Genomic DNA, 16864 nt, shown 5'->3' on the forward strand with positions numbered 1-16864 from the left:
AAACGAAAATGGACAGAGGGAAAACAAACCCTGAAAAGCTTCAGGACAGTTAGGAGAGAAGGCAGCACTGGGCTGTTTTTGTTTTGTTTTGTTTTGTTTTGTTTTGTTTTCCAGACTCGGGCCTCTAAACCTGGGGCTACAGACGGGACTTGTAGAGAAAAAAGTGGGAAAAACTACAATTCCCATAAGACCACACAAAGGGGCCACCATTACGCATGCGTAGGTCCCTCCCTTTAGCTTTGGCTTCTCAGCGCGCTCTTCTCGCGCATGCGTTCTCCTATCGGTCTTCTTCCGACAGCTTGCTGCCCTAGACCAGAGTTGGTGGCTGGACCTCCTGCGACTTCCGAGTTGCGATGCTGTACTTCTCTTTGCTCTGGGCGGCTCGGGTAAGAATGGGGCTCCAGACGCTAGGTAACCAGTGGAAAGGAAGCTCTTCTACCTTAGTTCCTAGTCACAAACTCTGGGGTTCTGTCGGCTTGTCCACGCACGTGGACTGGGGCCTCAGGGAGCGGACGTGTAACTAGGGAATCCCCAAGACCTCTGGGCACGCGTGGAGTGAACTGCGAACCTGTCCTCATTCTGGCGATCAGACGTCCCAGGGCCTGGTGATCGCCCATTTCACGTGGCATTAGGGGAGAGGACAGCGCCGGATGCCCAGAGGACCCCGTGCTGGCGAATGAGCGGAGTTCTCGGCCTGGCCTCACAAGCTGAGCCTTTCCGGCCAGCTTTGAGCCCTGCAGATGATGCAACCGAGCCTCACTGCTTGCATCAGGCAGGGGTCCTGCCGCAGTGAGGGCTGGAAGGAGGTGGAAGGGGCAGGGGGCTAAGTAAGGGAACAGGGTATTGGCTTCCTTTCGGGCAAACCCTCACCCCTACCCCTCCCACATAACTCTTCTCCAGGGACTGCTAAAGGTCTACCCTCCCACCTCCATTGCTTTACAGCCTGTGACCTCAGCCCTTGCCAACTCTATCTCCCCCCGCCCCACACCCCACTGCCTAGGGTATGTTTATGCTGCCCTGCTGGAAGACCCCGTTGTTCCGGTGGGTGGGAAGGTTCTGGAATCCCAGTGGCCCTCTCTGGAGTAGGGGAGACATAGGCTTCTCGAGGACAAGCTTTGCAGAGTGGTTCATGGAGTGAGGTGGTGGGAGATTTCGGAGGTGCAGTGCAGTGAATGGAACAAATCAGAACCACCCCCTGGACATTGATCTCAAGCCTGGCTCTAGAACTGGCTTTTGAAGGTGGAGGTGGGGATAGTGAGAACTGAAACAGGCTGGCTGGACAACTGGCTCCTCGGTGTGGCCTTACAAGCATGAGTGAGGGTGGTCAGGAGACCATCTGTCTGGACTGTTGTGATTTCACCCTGACTTTTCCTGCCTCCAGCCTCTGCAGAGATGTGGGCAGCTGGTCAGGACGGCCATTCGGGCTCAGCACAGCAAGGCAGCCCAGACTCAGACTGGGGAAGCAAACAGGGGCTGGACAGGCCAGGAGAGCCTGTCGGACAGTGACCCTGAGATGTGGGAGCTGCTGCGGAGGGAGAAGGACAGGCAGTGTCGAGGCCTGGAGCTCATTGCCTCAGAGGTGGGACCTGGGGAGATGGGCAGGGGTTGGGCCACCATGGGTACAGGAAGTAATGAAGTTACCTTAACAGATATTCTCCAGAACACCTTTCACACTCAGGACCTTTTTTTGGGGCTTTATTCTCCTTTCTTATCTCTCTGAAGCAAAGGCAGGGCAAGTCTAATTTATGGGGTTGGGGCATTAGGGGAGCTTCCAGGGTCCCTACAGTCTCATCTGATCTCCCCCTTCCTTCCACGAGGAAAGAGGAGCCTAGAAGCACAAGTTTGAGTGGGTAGGTAGCCTAGAGGGGCCACCTCTCATTGCAGCTGGGTTTCTGAAAAATGCTGCCTCTGGCTTTGTCCCAGGCCTGGCCCTGAGTGAATGGAAATTTCTGCAGGGAGTACTCCCAATTTCAGCTCTGGCTCTGGCAGGGAGGGACTATGGGAGTCCAGGGGAAGGGGCTCAATACCTCCTGACATTGCCCCCCACCACCCCAGAACTTCTGCAGCCGAGCTGCGCTGGAGGCCCTGGGGTCCTGTCTGAACAACAAGTACTCGGAGGGTTACCCTGGCAAGAGGTGAGGGCTGGAGGGCAGTGTCAGGGATGGTGCTCCCAGTGGGGGAACCCACCTGTACCTTCCCAGTGTTCATTGAGGAGTGAACTTCCCAGTCCTTTGCTGCTGGTTGAGAGTCCGTTCTCTGTGCCCTCATTACCCCTCTCCCATGGCAGATATTATGGGGGAGCAGAGGTGGTGGATGAAATTGAGCTGCTGTGCCAGCGCCGGGCCCTGGAAGCCTTTGACCTGGACCCTGCACAGTGGGGAGTCAATGTCCAGCCCTACTCCGGGTCCCCAGCCAACCTGGCTGCCTACACAGCCCTTCTGCAACCTCACGACCGGATCATGGGGCTGGACCTGCCTGATGGGGGCCAGTGAGTATGAATGGGCTGACTGATGGGCTTGGTGGGCAGGATTGGTGTGGGAAAGGTGGTATTTATTGAATACCTACTGTGGACTATACTGATGGAACAGGCTTTGCCCTGTCCTGCATGTCACAGTGGATGAGGAAGATAAGATCCCAGTTACAGTATCCGCCACAGAGTGGACAGAGCAATGAGGTGGTGTGTGCCAGGACCAGTGTTCTGGGAACAGAACTGTGGAGTTGAAGGGAGCAGTTAAGTCTGGGGTTCCTTCCACCCAGGCCTCCTTACTTTCTCTTACTTCCCAGTCTCACCCATGGCTACATGTCTGACGTCAAGCGGATCTCAGCCACGTCCATCTTCTTCGAGTCAATGCCCTATAAGCTCAACGTGAGTGCTCTAGAGTGTGGGGAGGGGCTCTCGGCCCTGGTGGTGGTCCTCTCCTGGAGAGGCTGAGGGACTGAAGCCCTGGGTCATCCTTAGGGTCAAGGAGAGAGTGAAGCTGCCCTGCTTCCTTCTCGGGGCTTTAGCTCTTTGTCTGTCTGTCCAGCCCAAAACTGGCCTCATTGACTATGACCAGCTGGCACTGACTGCTCGACTTTTCCGACCACGGCTCATCATAGCTGGCACCAGTGCCTATGCTCGTCTCATTGACTACGCCCGCATGAGAGAGGTTGGTGGGAGGCTGGAGACTGGGCACCTCCTCAGGAGTGGTGAGGAGGTATGGGAGGAGGGCAACCTTGGGCAGGCCTCTCCGGGCTCTCCCCAGGCTGAGCCCTTGCTTCTCTACCTGCCCAGGTATGTGATGAGGTCAAAGCACACCTGCTGGCAGACATGGCCCACATCAGTGGCCTGGTGGCTGCTAAGGTGATTCCCTCGCCTTTCAAGCATGCGGACGTCGTCACCACAACTACTCACAAGACTCTTCGAGGGGCCAGGTCAGGCTCCCTGAGGTCGGGCGTTGCCTTTCCTGCCTTCTGGCCTATTCCTGGGGCACTGTTGGCCTGGACCTGAGAGGAATACTTTCTGCAGCCCTAAACACTCCTGCCCAGTCTGTGACAGTTCTTCTCTTGCACATGGTGGCCATGCCCTGGCAAGGAATTTGGGGACGGGATTGAGGGGCTGATTCCGTCTTCCACTGGAATCCAGTGTACCAAGCCTACACGAAGTGTGCCCTCAGGGCCCAGGTCCGCCAGCTTCCTCTGCCTTCTCTGTCCCTTGTCCTTCTTTTCGGCTTAGATTCTGACCACCCACCTCTCTCATACAGATCAGGACTCATCTTCTACCGGAAGGGGGTGAAAGCTGTGGACCCCAAGACTGGCCGGGAGATTCCCTACACATTTGAGGACCGAATCAACTTTGCCGTGTTCCCATCCCTGCAGGGGGGGCCCCACAATCATGCCATTGCTGCAGTAGCTGTGGCCCTAAAGCAGGTTCGGCATCCTGCCCCTGTAGGGTGTGGTGGGCAGTGGCCTGGAGGCTTAAACCCTGCATCTTGCTAACTGATGCTGGGGCAAATGGAAGGGATCGAGGCTGGGGTCCCAGAGCTCTGCTGAGGGTGCAGGGACAAGAGGGCAGTACAGGGCTTGGGTCCACGTCTGGGGTCACGGCTGCTACTGTCTCATCTCCAGGCCTGCACCCCCATGTTCCGAGAGTACTCCCTGCAGGTTCTGAAGAATGCTCGGGCCATGGCAGATGCCCTGCTACAGCGAGGCTACTCACTGGTATCGGGTGAGCCAGCGGGGGATGGGTGAGGGCCTCTATAGCTTCAGACAAAGGCCCAGGACTCAGCACTCCCCATTTCTTACCTGCCTTAGGTGGTACTGACAACCACCTGGTGCTGGTGGACCTGCGGCCCAAGGGCCTGGATGGAGCTCGTGCTGAGCGGGTGCTGGAGCTTGTATCCATCACCGCCAACAAAAACACCTGCCCTGGAGACCGAAGTGCCATCACACCAGGGGGCCTGCGGCTTGGTGAGACCTGGGATTCAAGGAGGGAAGGGGCTCCCATGCTGGATGCCTGCCAGGTAACCTTGGGCTATACTCATCCCTCCTCTTGTGTCTCTTTCCAGGGGCCCCGGCCTTGACTTCCCGACAGTTCCGTGAGGATGACTTCCGGAGAGTTGTGGACTTTATAGATGAAGGGGTCAGCATTGGCTTAGATGTGAAGAGCAAAACTGGTGAGTGGGCAAGAAGGCCCCCCAGGCCAGCCAGTTCCCACTCACTGTCTGCTGTCTTCCCCAGCCGATTTCATTGCCTTCCCCAGAGCTCTGACCACTTGTTTTCTCACCCTCTCTCTCTAGCCAAGCTGCAGGATTTCAAATCCTTCCTGCTCAAAGACTCGGAAACAATTCAGCGTCTGGCCGACCTCAGGCAACGGGTGGAGCAGTTTGCCAGGGCCTTCCCCATGCCTGGTTTTGATGAGCGTTGACGGCACCTGGGAAATGAGGCCCACAGACTGGAAGTTACTATCCTCCCCACACCTAGGCCAGTGGAATAGAAAGCCTTTCTATTTTCTGGTGTGGGAGGGAAGACCTCTCACTTAGGGCAAGAGCCAGGTGTAGTCCCTGTCCCAGAATTTGTAGCTGAGAAGATTTTTTTCTTTTTCCTTTTTTGGTAACAAGACTTAGGAGGGCCCAGGTGCTTTCTGCTGGAACCCGTCATGATCACAGTGTCAGAGACTCGTGCTCTTTCTTGGGGGAAGTTGGGGAGTGCCCTTCTGAGCCAGTGGCAGGCAAGAGTGGGTGGGCACTCTCCTTCCTGTTTTTATCTAATAAAATGCCAAACTGCCCTGAGTTTCCATTACTGTGGGTGGGGTCCCCTGGGCCAAACAGTCATTCGTCTCCCTCAATGTGTACACCCCTCCCTCCCACCACCTCCATCGCAAAGACGCCCGGGGCCGCAGCCTCCTCTCTCTGTCTCTGATCAGAGCCGACACCAGACGTGATTAGCAGCCGCAGCAAATTCAATTTGTTAAATGAAATTGTATTTTGCCCACGGCTGCTTCTGTTTGATCCCTGGGGACAGTGGGGAGCAAGGGAGGGGAATGGCAGGGGGAGGCCCAGGTGTGGGGCTAGAGGGGGTAATGTTGGCGAGAGGCTTGGGCAGGGGAGGAGTGTGCTGCGCCTCAGGAGGCAGAGGTGCCTCAGCCTGGGCAGGCCCTGGACCAGCCCAAGCTGAGCAGCGCCGCCCCTGGGCTGGCTCCCAGAGCCCGAGCTAACGTGGACCTCGCCACGTCGCTTGGCACTCAGAGGCCCCTGCTTGTTGGCTCACGTAGACCACGCTCAACATGTAGCCTGTGCCACACCCTTCGAGGTCCCGTGGGACGGCAGAGGGGCTGGCTTGGGTTTTTTTGGTTGACCCCTCCTGGCGCTGCCTGCCTCCCCCTCCCCCATGTGGGACTCAAGCCGAGGGTCAAGAGGTGCTTCCGCTGCTGGGAGCTGCTGGGAGTCGGGAAGGAGAGTAGGGGTGGAGCAGCCTCCCCTCTTCGTGGGAACCCGGGCTTTGTAAGCAGGAGCAGGACAGGGTGGCCGGACCGACGCCTTGGCGTTTGCAGGGAGGAGTCTGGGGAAGGAGTAGAAGAAGTGGGTGGGCTGGCTGTCCGTGGTTTGCATGGCACTGGCCGCCCAGCCTGGCTTAGAAGTCTGGCCGGTCCTTCTTCAGGTTCTTATAGTCAGTGGTAACTGCGAAGAACTAAGGAGAAGGAAAGGGGGTTGCACTGACTGCCCCAAGCCTCCCTTTGCTTCTAGTAGTGAGTTGTGGGTCTCAAGACCAGAAGATAAGAGGATGGGGGCAACCCTGGAGCCATCTCGAGGTACCTTGTATTGGTCATTGGGGCTCAGACGGTTCCAGGGCTCCGGGTTGTTCTTTCTGTCCCAGCTGTGGAGCGGGAGGAGGAGGGAGGGTTAGGGTCTCCTCCCTGGGACCCAGGACTCTGTAACCCAATTTGACCAAGCTCCAGCCGGAGGCTCTGGCACCACCCCAGTACCCCCACTTCCTGCCCTGGGGGGCCCATTTCCCAGAGACTAACAGGGAAGGGTCATATTAGTGGGTGCTGTCAAGTGAGACAAGCCTGTCACCATTGTCAGCATGGGGCTGGGTGATAAACTGACAATGAGGCCCAGGGACTCCCATTTGCTACCTGCCACCCTAGGTTAACCCCAAGAGCAGAGCTGTGGGAATCAGGCAGAGATCCCACGGGCTGAGTTTCTGGTGGTGTGCCTGCAATTATAAAGCCTTGGGTGGGTGCACCTTTCACTTCTGGACCCCCTCCGAGGGCCAGGTGTGAAATCTCCGCGCCACCCTGAAATCCCCAATGCCACCCCCAGCAGCTCACTCGGCCAAACCCTCAGTGTTCTGGCACGGACTTAGAGGGACCCAAAAGCCGGAGCCCGCCAAGGCTGAGTGGCGTTGTCATGGTAACCAGGCCAGGAGAGGCAAGGGTTCTGTAGTTCAGGGGGGCCCAAGCCGAGGAGTGAGTGGCCAGGTGGACTGGAGGGGATGCGGGGGTCTCCCAGGTCAGCAGTGTGTTCCAGCCCTGAGATGCTGGTCGGTACAGTCGGAGGGGCATGCAGCAGGGCTGGGGATCCCCACTAGGGCCACCTATTCCCACCATTCCTGAGAGGTGAACGCCTTCCCACCCTATCTTGCCTCGCCCAGGCCCCCTGAGAGCATCCCAAGTCCGCCCTTTACCAGACGTCGGGGCTTTTCAGGGCAAGTCGAAGCAAGTAGAGCCCAGCGCTGCCCATGCCCAGGCAGATGAAGCCGATCATCGGGATGAGCTGCAGGGAACATGGAGAGCACTTTTGGGGTCAGCCCTCTCCCCGCAGTTCAGTCACCCTTTACAAGCTTTTCCGTCCATCCCAACCCCACCCCAAGTCTGGTGCTCCCTCCCTTGCGGGAGAGGGGACCTGGAACCTCCTACAACTATATTTCCTGGCATGGTCTCCCTCACCCTACAGCGATCCTGTCCAAGGCAGTAGATTTGTGGGACACAGGGACATTTTGGAGAGACTGAGGCAATCTTGGGGGAGGATTAGGAGCGCTGAGGGACCTGGGCACAAGGCAAGGCACTGGAGGATTTGGAGGGTGGGGCAGCAGGAGAGTTAGGAGTTAGAATCAGAGGTTCTGAGGATGGAACTCACCCCCGGATGTCTTTTGATCTGCCGGTACAAGCGGCCCCCAAGACTGGCTCCTGCCATGTCGCTTTTCCAATGTCTGGTCCTCTCCAATGGCTCTGCCCTCTCCCTCCTTCTGGGGTCCCGCCCCCGGCTGGGGAGGGATCAGCCCAGCCCAGAGCAGCTTAGCCTGGCCCCACCCCCACTTAGCTCACTTTCTCAATTCCAGGCCCAAAGCCTGGAGGAGAATTGTCTGGGAGCCAAGAGGTTTCTGCTCTCTGACTCTCTCCTCCAGATGCCTGTACCTGGCCCAAGGGACGCCATCATTTTTGGGGCTTTGGGCATCTGAGGGATAGGCTTATTGGCATAGGACCCCATTTGGAGGAGGAGGAGGACCCCATGTGGAGGAGGGATGGCCTGGGGACAGGCACTTAACAAAATGCATGTGTGGAGTGTTCACAGGTGGGACGAGGAGGGGCCAGGGCCAGTGAGGGCATGTTCAGCACTTCCCTGACACCCCTGGAGCCGTCCAGGAGCGGGTCCTGAGGACCCGGTTCTGTCTCCTCCTCAGTGTAGTGGGGTAAGGAGGGAGACAGGCCGACACCATAAAGCTGCCCCAGCCCCTCTTGTTCTGAGTGGTTTCTCCAGGTGTCGGTTGGACTGCAATCGTGATTGGAGGCTGGGAGAACCAGGTGTATCTTATTCACGGCTCAGGATCAGGATAGAATAAGCCAGTTTATTTATTCTGCCACAGTCAGGCCCTAGTGGGGCTTGAGAGGCTTGCTTGCTCTGCCTACCTGGGGTAGGGTGAAGGTGGAGCTGCCCAAGGAAGCCATCCTCTTCCTCTGGCTGTGGGATGGAGGGGAAGGGAATGGAGTGAGGGAAACAGGAAAGGTCTGGAAGATGCTGGTAGGAAAGAGAACAAAACGCAGAGACAGAACTGCGAGCGAGCAACTCCCTGTCCTCAGCCTTCTCAGGTGAGTGCTGTGCTGCTGGGGTGGAGAGGCTCAAAGCCCCCCGTCTCTGGGGAATTTGGATCTTGGGGACGCAGGAGCCGAGGCCTAATCTCTCCCCACACTCCCACTTTAACCTCCACCACCCCCTCCCTGCTCGCAGCCGATCCGGCGGAGCACCCGCACCTCCCCCTCCAGAGCCCGGCTATGGAGGGCGCGGGCGGGAGCGAGCTGCTCGCCGGTCTCTGGGATCCTCGGGGTACAGGGAGGGAGAGGGCGCTTTCTGGGGTCCCCCTCCCTTTCCTTCGCGCCGATATCTCCGCCGCCCCCTACTCTGACAAGCGCGGCTGTAATTAGGCTGCGGGGTCCCGGGCTCTCCGCCTCCCTCAGGCGGATAATGAGATAAAGTGTCAGAGACACGGCGAGAACAAAGAGACAGAGACTCGCTGCGAAGTGTGTGTGGGGCGGGGGAGCCGGGCTGACGAGATGTCAGAGTCTCCACCAGCCCAGCCTTCCCAGGGAACTGGCGCCTCCAGGGCCCCGGAAGGGAGGGCGTGTCCTGTCATCCGCGCACCCCAGCCCTCCAGTCTCTGGAACCAAAAAGCAATCCCAGAGCTCCAGCTCGAGCGGCCGCACAGCTGGGCTGCACATCTGGTTCTCTGTGGCACAGCTGGGGAGCCAGGACGCCGGAAGGGGCGCCTGGTCCTTGCGCCTTTGCACACGGGCCCTCGCCTGCCTCCTTGTGCCCTTAGTCTGAGTTCTGGTGACCCCCGCCAGGTCCCATAACCTCTGTCGCGCGCTTTTTCCAGAGCCGCCGCTGTTCTTCCGGCCTTGAGCCTCCGCCGCGCTCACCTAGCGGCAACGTTACATTATTGCCTCTGCTCCGCCTCTCCGCCACTCCTTGACCCTTCAGCTGCTTCTAGTCCCTGTCTTTGTGAACTTATTTCTAAGCCGCCTTCCATCTTTGGTTACTGTTTCTGGCTCGTGGCCCTTGGGACCGATCTGGAACACAGGACTCCTCGGGTTCTCTCCTCGCCCGCCACACTTTCTCACCATGAGGACTGGCCCTGCGGGGTGGGGGGCCGCAGGAGTCATTAGCTGTAGATTAGGGATCCCGCTGGGACTGGACTCGGAGCGCTAAACCGCACCAGGATCCCAATTCGCGCACTGTCTGCACAGCGGGTCAAAGGCAGCGGGACACAGTGGATCGAACGGGTTTGCTGGGGCCGTGGGCACGGGCGCCCCCTGGAGGTCGAGCGGCCCCCAAGCTCGGGGAAGAGGCCTTGGGCACCCCCTGTCGGGCAGTGGGGACCCTGCACTACCGGCGTTCGGGCCGCTAAGTTGGTGCCCGGAGTGTCAGTCCGTCCACGCCCAGTCCGTCACTCCGCCACTCCCGCCGCCAAGACAGTGGGTCCCGCAGCCTCCACTCTTCTGGTGTGAGATGGGACCAGAGGGCGGAGAGGGGACGCGGAAGCTCCTGCCTCGCCAGCCACAGTCGGCACTCAGGGTTCAGGCGGGTTCATGCCTGGGGGCCGGGGAGGCGGGGGCTTCATCTCTGCTTCTGGACTGGAGATTCAAGATTGCCCTCTGACCCAGCCGGTCCTAGCCCCTGGCTGCCCTTCCTTCTGCCTCTTCTTCGGGCGATCTATCTGTCTGCTCCCTCTCTGGGTATGTTCATCTCTCTCTTCCTTGGCATTCTGGCTGTGTCTGTCTGATCTCCCTCTTGCTGCTTTCCCTACCTGGCTTTGTCCCTCTGCATCGGTTTCTCTGTGTCTCGCTTTCTCCCTCTACATCTCTCCATCTCACTGTGTCTCTCTTTACTAATGACTCTTTGTCTCTGTCTCTCCCCTACCCCATTCCCCGGCTATATTCCTATTCTCTGGGTTGCTGCCTCTGGGGACTGCACCAGTCCAACGGGGCAGCCCGGGGACACCTCAGGGCACTGCCCGGGGTTCTCCTCTTGGTCACCTCCACCTGCCGTCACCTCCGAGTGGCGTTGGTCTTCCCTCTGCGGCTGTGGGACGTGGAGGGGCGCCCGGGAGAAAAGACACAGAGCCCAGCATCTGCTCGGGAGCCCCGGGGCCCCTGACCCCCTCTGCCGTTATTAAGGGCGCCGGGTTCCGAGGCTCCGAGATGATCATGATTGCATCAGCCAGACAGAAGCAGCGCCGGGAGCTGCGCGGTGAGCAAGCGAGCAAGACAAAGACAGCCCGCCATCTGTTTATGCAAAGCGCTCTCCGCCGGGAACCCCGGAGTCCCGGCGCCTGGCCCGGCTTGAGGCACGGGGTCATAAGCCCATTCCCACCCGGCGCCCCCACCGTGTCTTGGCTTTCCCTCTCCTCAGCACCCAGAGGGGCCGCGGGGCGAGCAGAACGGGAAGGGGGCGGGGGTGTTGATGTGATTGGAGCGGACGCGGCTGTTTCTTCAATAATGGATGGAGATGATGCGGCCGGTGAAGCCGAGCCGACCGGGAGAGGAAAGAGGAATAGGAATGGGGAAAGGAAGGAGTGGGGGGCGGGAGACTCATCCCGGCGTGCGCGCACACACGCGAGCGCACACGTGCGTCACACTGTCATTCGGATACACGCCGCCGCGCGGCTCACACCCAGGCACACGCCCACGCACTGTCACCGAGACACACACACCTGCAGGTGGAGATGCGAGAGCAACACACACTCCCCGCTGGCTCTTCCTGATTTTCACACATACAAACCTGTAGGCGGAGATGCACGGAAACGTCCCCGCGAGGAGGCATACCGGGCAAAATCACCCAGATGGGAGCCGGGGAGCGGGAAGTGGACAAACCCGATAGACACAGACTCACTCAGGGGAACAGACACACACCCGGCACAGATTTGGACACACCTGGGGCTCAGGTAGACACACCACACACACCCAGGAACAAGCAGACACACACAGACCACATGCTGGGGATACAGATGCCCATAATTGCCAGCGGCACGGAGAGACCACCCACACCCACTCAGAGGCTGGCACACCTTAGCATATGCAAGAGTTACCATCTGTGCCCTGCGGGGTGGAATGTGGCAGGGAGGTCTTCAGGGTCTCGGGAGCAGGCCTTGTTAGCCTAGCAGTATAATGAGGTCTTGGTGACAGGAGGCGCCTGGGGCTGTGGACTAGGAAGCCCGTGCGCCCAGCTGCCTGCAAGCTTCCTTGCCTGGCCCCTAGGGCGGGTGGTGCTGATGTTGGGCCGCCCCTGAGCAGCAGACCCGATGAACCCCAATGACCCCAATCGGGCAGTTTGGGGAAGGGGGAGCAAAAAGGGAACGTTGGAGCTGCATCAGGAGATTCTTAGGATCCCCAACACGTCTGCTGGTGGGGGTTATAGAGAGGGTCACTCTGTATCCTGCCTTCCCCCCACCCCACCCCACCACCCCGTGCTGCCCCAGTCTTCCGACTTCAAGGAGCGCTGTGTGTGTGTGTGTGTGTGTGTGTTTTGAGTAGAGTGGGCAGTGAAGGAGGTTGGGGTGCGGGTTGTGTCTCGCACCCCAGTACTGGCCTTCTTCAGATCTATTTTCAATTCAGTCTGCTCCTTGGCCCAGACTTATGACCTTTGCAGCGTACGGCAGTATCATCCATCACCCAGGCGCAGCTTAAGGGGATGGAGGGTGTTGGGAGCTCACACAGGGTCACTGTCATTCCCACCGCCCTTTCTGGGGACCTGCTTTCCCGCCCGCGGGCCAAGGCTTAACAGTCATGGTGAGCACTGAGGGGAGGGTGTGACCATGGACCACTTGTTCCCACCCCTGGTACCCCAGCATCCCTCCTTCGAGCTCAGCACAGCCTGTTTCCCCTGTTCCTCCCGCCCCCCCTTCTCTCGGGCCCTTTGCTTAATTTCCTATTAACTGCTGATAAATCCAATTAAACCGCCGCTCTAATTAGGGACAGCTGCCGGCTCAGCGAGGCTAGGGAGGGGGTCGCCTCCCCGAGTGTAGGGGGAGAACAGCCGCTCTCCCTGCTCCTCAGCATCCGCACACCAGCATTGCCGCCCAATGAGCCAGTAAATTGGTTTTACTTTAGCATGGGGTGGGGGGGAAGGCTCTCGAGGATCTGGGGCGGGAGGGCTTTGGTTTTGAGAACCTCAGACCTTGACGAATAGCGATGACCCGAACCCTCTTGGACCCTCCCCTCATACATTCGTGGTAGGTGGATTTCAAGGAAGGATGAGGGCAGAAGGCTTGATTTGTGTGTGGTTGGTGTGTGTGTGTGTGTGCCTGTGATCTACTGTTCTAGCTCAATTGCGATTAAAGGGGGGGTCTTCTTTAATGACTCCACCTCCACCCCTCAGGAATCCGGGACCGTCAAGGGCAAAGGGAGCAGAAAACTGAACCCGGTTCTGCAGAGTCTTGTGTGCTTCCCTACCCCCATCACACCTCAGCCTTCTAGAAGGGGGCGCGTGGGTCCCAGGCCCTCCTCTTCTCCAGCCCAGCTGAGCCTCTGCCCTCCCCCCATCCAGCAGCAGATGGTGCCCGGGCTCCCGCTGCCAACCTTGCTAGGCGGTGCCAACCTCAGTCCTGGCAGACAACGGGGAGACGAGAAGAGGAGCTCCTGGCTGGCCAAGCCGACCCTCCCCCACCCTCCATTGAGCTCAAGAACCATCCGCCGACCCCCCTGCCTCTCACTGGGTCCGCTCCCAGCCCCCCCCCCTCCTCTTCTCCTCCCCCTCCCCCCCCCCCCCCTTCCCTCTCCTCGCCACCTGCCGCCCTGACCAGGACCAGCATATTTGCATATTTGCATATGCAAATAATAACATTTGCATACGGCGCTCCGCAGGGGTGTCTCCGTGAGAGCCAGGAAGCTGTCTGCCCTGCGTCCTCACTCAGTACCTGTCGGAAAGGGTTAGGGCAGGGGCCGCACGGGAGGAGTTAGGCCCCTGGCCTCGCTAGCTCGGTTCCCGGAGGACTTGAGGAAGTGTTACCATGGAGACGGCACGCACCCCACCCCCTCCCAGGCCCAGGGTCTCGGGCTTGGTGTCTCCACTTCTCTCCCCTTACCCACCCTCCACCCCTCCCCATCCCTCGCTCTCCAACCGAGATCTTGTATCGCCCCCTGGCGGCCTAGCTTGGGCGCCAAGCCAGATTCCGAAATGCAAGGGGCTGCCCGTGGCGAAAACGCCAAGAACAAGGAGGGACTTACCCTACTACAAGATCCTGCTTCCAGCCTCTGGGGCGCGGAGGCGGCGACTCCAGTCCCGTGCTTCCCTTTCTTCACTGATAACAGAGCGCTCGCCTGGCAGCTGCACCTGTCTTCCCACCTCCCGCCAACCTCAGCCCAGATGGATCTCGGGTTACCGATGGTAGCTAGCTGGGACGGCTAGGGGGTATTCTCCACCCCTCTGCAGGCCTTCTCCTCAACCACAGTTAAAGAACAACTTTTCTACGTTTTGTCAAAACTTTAATAAATTAGCAACGTTCGACAGTTCGCGCGCCCCCGCCCCTGCCCTCCCAGTGCCAAGTCCCTCGCTCCTCCTGGTGGATATGCATTATCTTCCAGCTCTTGCAAGAGGGGTCCGAAAGGTTTCGGGTGGGGGCTGCTCTGGGCATCAGGTGTCCGAGGCCCCAGGCTGGGGAAGGGGGCGAGAACCAGTCCCTTCCCAGAAGCCCCATCATGCTCAGGCAAGCCTTCCTATCCATCCAGCAGTCCCGTTGCTTTCGCCCCCTCCCCAAATTCCACTGGGCCCGCCCAGAATGGGTGTGGGTGTCTCCCGCCTGCGGGCACCCTCGAGCCTAAATCTCCTCCAGAAAGTCGGTAGGAAACAGCCCCACCTTGCGGCCGGTGTAGACCTTGACATAGCCGCCAGCCTCGTCTCCTTTCTGTACCACAATCTAGAGGATTAAAGGATCAGAAGTAGGAGAAGAATCAAAGGAAACGGTAGGAGAGGACAGCAGGGGAGCCCGGGGTTACAGGGGCTTACCCTAGTCTCATTAATGGTTAAGCTCTCCAAGGAGTGTGGTGGGCTAGGGGGCATTCAGGCCTGGGATTAGGTTGGGGCGACAGCCTACCTGGTCCTTCTTAAGAGTGATCTGCCCTATCTCTCGGTTCCCCACGAAGGATCTCGTCACGCGGTGCACACGTTCTCCAGCCCGAACCCGAATGATGAAGTTTGGAGGGAAAAATCCAACCTTCTCCCCGATTTTCCCCTAGGGAAGATAGTCAGGAGAGTCCCCTCTCAATCTTGGGTTCTGGACTCAACCCACACTCCACCCTAGCCCTAGCCATTTCTCTCACCCGCCACCATTCTTCATTGGAGTCATCAATGACTGTGATCTTCTCTCCTGGCCTGGGAGGGGAAAGGAAGGGCCTCACTCATGTAGCAGGTCCCCTCCTATACCCCAGATCAAGACTCAATAGGCTCCAAGCCCTGAGTCACCCCTTTCCCTTTCCCTTGGGGGAACCCAGCTCTTTCCTCTTCACTTCACAGTACCAGCCCCCTGCCCCAAGGCCTCTCACGGGAAATCCAGATCGTCCTTCTCCAGGGCTTTGAATCGATAGAGAGCCACAAAGTAATGAGACTGCTGGAAGCCAGGATGCTTGTGCTGAGGGTGAAAGGGAAGGACGAGTCTTGGGCTCCTCTACCCCACACTGAGGGGCAGGATTCCAAGGCAGGGACATTCACCACACACACTGCACTCCAACTCTCTTCAAGGTCCCTGAACTGAGAGGAGTTTTTTGGTTGTTGGTGAGTGTGCAAGGTGATAGAGAGAGAGGGTCAAGGGTGATGGGAAGTCTAGGAGTTAAAGAATGAGCTTCTGCTGAGCCATGAGTGGTGGTGTCAGACCTGGGTTGGGGAGAGGACAGGGGTCCTTGCAGGGAGGAAGGATTCTCACTTTGTCATCAGGTGTCTTCTTTTCAGCCTTCTTATCCCCTTCAGGGTTTCCTGGGATAGGAAATACCAACAAATTGTCTGTCTCCTGGAGGGCAATTCTTACTCTTTTACCCTTCTGTGGAAGGGCCTCATCTATCCAAAGCTGGCCTGCCCTTTGCTCCTCCACCCTCTGTTCCACAGCTGAGCCTCTGATCCTACTCCAGCTCTGGATGGAGGTGGGTGACACTCACCATTCTGGGGTTTGCCTTCCTCTGGTCTGGCAGACTCTGGCTCCTCCTCCATCATGGCTGCTAGAGGCTGGAGAGGGCACCAGAGTTAGGGAGACGCTGTCTTGGGAATCCATGCCCTTAGCTGTCTCTAATCAGGTCAGAGAACTATAGAATAATAGGATCTCAGGGTTGGAAGAGGCCTTGGAGGAAATATCTAGTCCAGCCACCTGTCTTCCTCTAAAACATCCTGGCAGGTGGGTCACCCACATTCTGCTTGAATGTAGTTAATGACAGGGAATTCACTACCAGATTCCAGGTCCTTGAGTACACTGTCAGCCTTTAAAAATACTCCAATGTGTAAGTAAAAAATGAGCAGCATGGCCAAATGCAGTGGCCCATGCCTGTAATCCCAACACTTTGGGAGGCCAAGGCAGGGGTGGATCACCTGAGGTTGGGAGTTCGAGAACAGCCTGACCAACATGGAGAAACCTCATTTCTACTAAAAATACAAAATTAGCCAGGCGTGGTGGTGCATGCCTGTAATCCCAGGTACTTGGGAGGCTGAGGCAGGAGATTTGCTTGAACCCAGGAGGGGGAGGTTGCAGTGAGCTGGGACCGTACCATTGCACTCCAGCCTGGGCAACAAGAGTAAAACTCCATCTCCAAAAAAATAATAATCAGCACAATTTTTATAATAATTTTATAATAATTCCCTTAGAATATAACCCAGGGGTGGGGCGCGGTGGCTCACACCTGTAATCCCAGCTCTTTGGGAGGCAGAGGTGGGTGGATCATGAGGTCAGGAGATCAAGACCATCCTGGCTAATACGGTGAAACCCCATCTCTACTAAAAATACAAAAAATTATCTGGGTGTGGTGGCATGTGCCTGTAATCCCAGCTACTCAGGAGGTTGAGGCAGGAGAACCCAGGAGGCAGAGGTTGTAGTGAGCTGAGAAAACAATCTATGGCTGGAGTTCTTAACCAGAGGCCCAGGGTGAGCGGCAGCAGGTCCCAAAACCCTCTAAAATTGCATGCTAAAATTGCATTGCACCACGGCACTCCAGCCTGGGTGAGAGAACGAGACTCTGTCTCAAAAAAAAAAAAAAAAAAGACTTATAAGTCATAATTCACTCTATAGAAATCCCTCATCCTGTGCCTAACCTCCATATCAACAACTTTGAGCCTAGATAATTCTGTTTTTTGCAGTTGATTTTTTTAAATTTTTTTGATCAAGAACAAATATGTACATTTTTCTCTTCTTT

General features: G+C 57.8%; 3 protein-coding genes across 9 annotated transcripts in view; 1 reads left to right on the forward strand and 2 right to left on the reverse strand.

The window, feature by feature from the left end:
• The first annotated feature begins 157 nt into the window (after positions 1-157).
• On the forward strand, positions 158-5463 carry SHMT2 (serine hydroxymethyltransferase 2). Of its 6 annotated transcripts, XM_017536172.2 has the most exons (12): positions 241-386; positions 1382-1579; positions 2056-2135; positions 2288-2488; positions 2785-2866; positions 3027-3149; positions 3275-3414; positions 3744-3909; positions 4108-4207; positions 4294-4449; positions 4548-4655; positions 4779-5463. In XM_017536172.2, exons 1-12 carry the CDS (start codon positions 354-356, stop codon positions 4904-4906), a joined length of 1515 nt encoding a protein of 504 aa, XP_017391661.1. In that variant the 5' UTR covers positions 241-353; the 3' UTR covers positions 4907-5463. The 6 variants fall into 6 exon arrangements, with proteins under 6 accessions (XP_017391660.1, XP_017391662.1, XP_017391661.1 ...); XM_017536171.2 differs by lacking the exon at positions 2056-2135 and having other exon boundaries at positions 158-386; XM_017536174.2 differs by lacking the exon at positions 3027-3149.
• On the reverse strand, positions 5440-7947 carry NDUFA4L2 (NDUFA4 mitochondrial complex associated like 2). The gene is made up of 4 exons (XM_017536178.2): positions 7620-7947; positions 7168-7256; positions 6294-6354; positions 5440-6168 (listed from the first exon to the last, which is right to left on the reverse strand). Exons 1-4 carry the CDS (start codon positions 7674-7676, stop codon positions 6112-6114), a joined length of 264 nt encoding a protein of 87 aa, XP_017391667.1. The 5' UTR covers positions 7677-7947; the 3' UTR covers positions 5440-6111.
• Positions 7948-13943: 5996 nt separating this feature from the next.
• Positions 13944-16864, reverse strand: part of STAC3 (SH3 and cysteine rich domain 3) — an 8728-nt gene continuing 5807 nt past the window's right edge. Inside the window, exons 7-12 of one of the 2 annotated variants that reach the window (XM_017536197.2) lie at positions 15623-15689; positions 15394-15443; positions 15017-15102; positions 14795-14846; positions 14569-14706; positions 13944-14391 (exon numbers count right to left, since the gene is read on the reverse strand). In XM_017536197.2, the coding sequence (XP_017391686.1) occupies positions 14293-14391; positions 14569-14706; positions 14795-14846; positions 15017-15102; positions 15394-15443; positions 15623-15689 (492 nt within the window). In that variant the 3' untranslated portion in view covers positions 13944-14292. The remainder of the gene's footprint in view (positions 14392-14568; positions 14707-14794; positions 14847-15016; positions 15103-15393; positions 15444-15622; positions 15690-16864) is intronic. The other variant, XM_037741211.1, reaches the window with a different exon arrangement.

The sequence above is a fragment of the Cebus imitator genome, unplaced genomic scaffold, assembly GCF_001604975.1.
Source record: "Cebus imitator isolate Cc_AM_T3 unplaced genomic scaffold, Cebus_imitator-1.0 Scaffold96, whole genome shotgun sequence".
In the NCBI taxonomy this organism is placed as follows: Eukaryota; Metazoa; Chordata; class Mammalia; order Primates; family Cebidae; genus Cebus; species Cebus imitator.

Excerpts from the sequence above, each read along its gene's own strand:
- SHMT2 (XM_017536171.2), top strand. The coding sequence starts at position 268 with ATGCGTTCTCCTATCGGTCTTCTTCCGACAGCTTGCTGCCCTAGACCA. Across the intron at positions 387-1,381 it reads CTTTGCTCTGGGCGGCTCGG|CCTCTGCAGAGATGTGGGCA; the intron begins GTAAGAATGGGG and ends TCCTGCCTCCAG. Across the intron at positions 4,656-4,778 it reads AGATGTGAAGAGCAAAACTG|CCAAGCTGCAGGATTTCAAA; the intron begins GTGAGTGGGCAA and ends CTCTCTCTCTAG.
- NDUFA4L2 (XM_017536178.2), bottom strand. The coding sequence starts at position 7,676 with ATGGCAGGAGCCAGTCTTGGGGGCCGCTTGTACCGGCAGATCAAAAGA. Across the intron at positions 7,257-7,619 it reads AGATCAAAAGACATCCGGGG|CTCATCCCGATGATCGGCTT; the intron begins GTGAGTTCCATC and ends TGTTCCCTGCAG. Across the intron at positions 6,169-6,293 it reads GCCCCAATGACCAATACAAG|TTCTTCGCAGTTACCACTGA; the intron begins GTACCTCGAGAT and ends CCTTCTCCTTAG.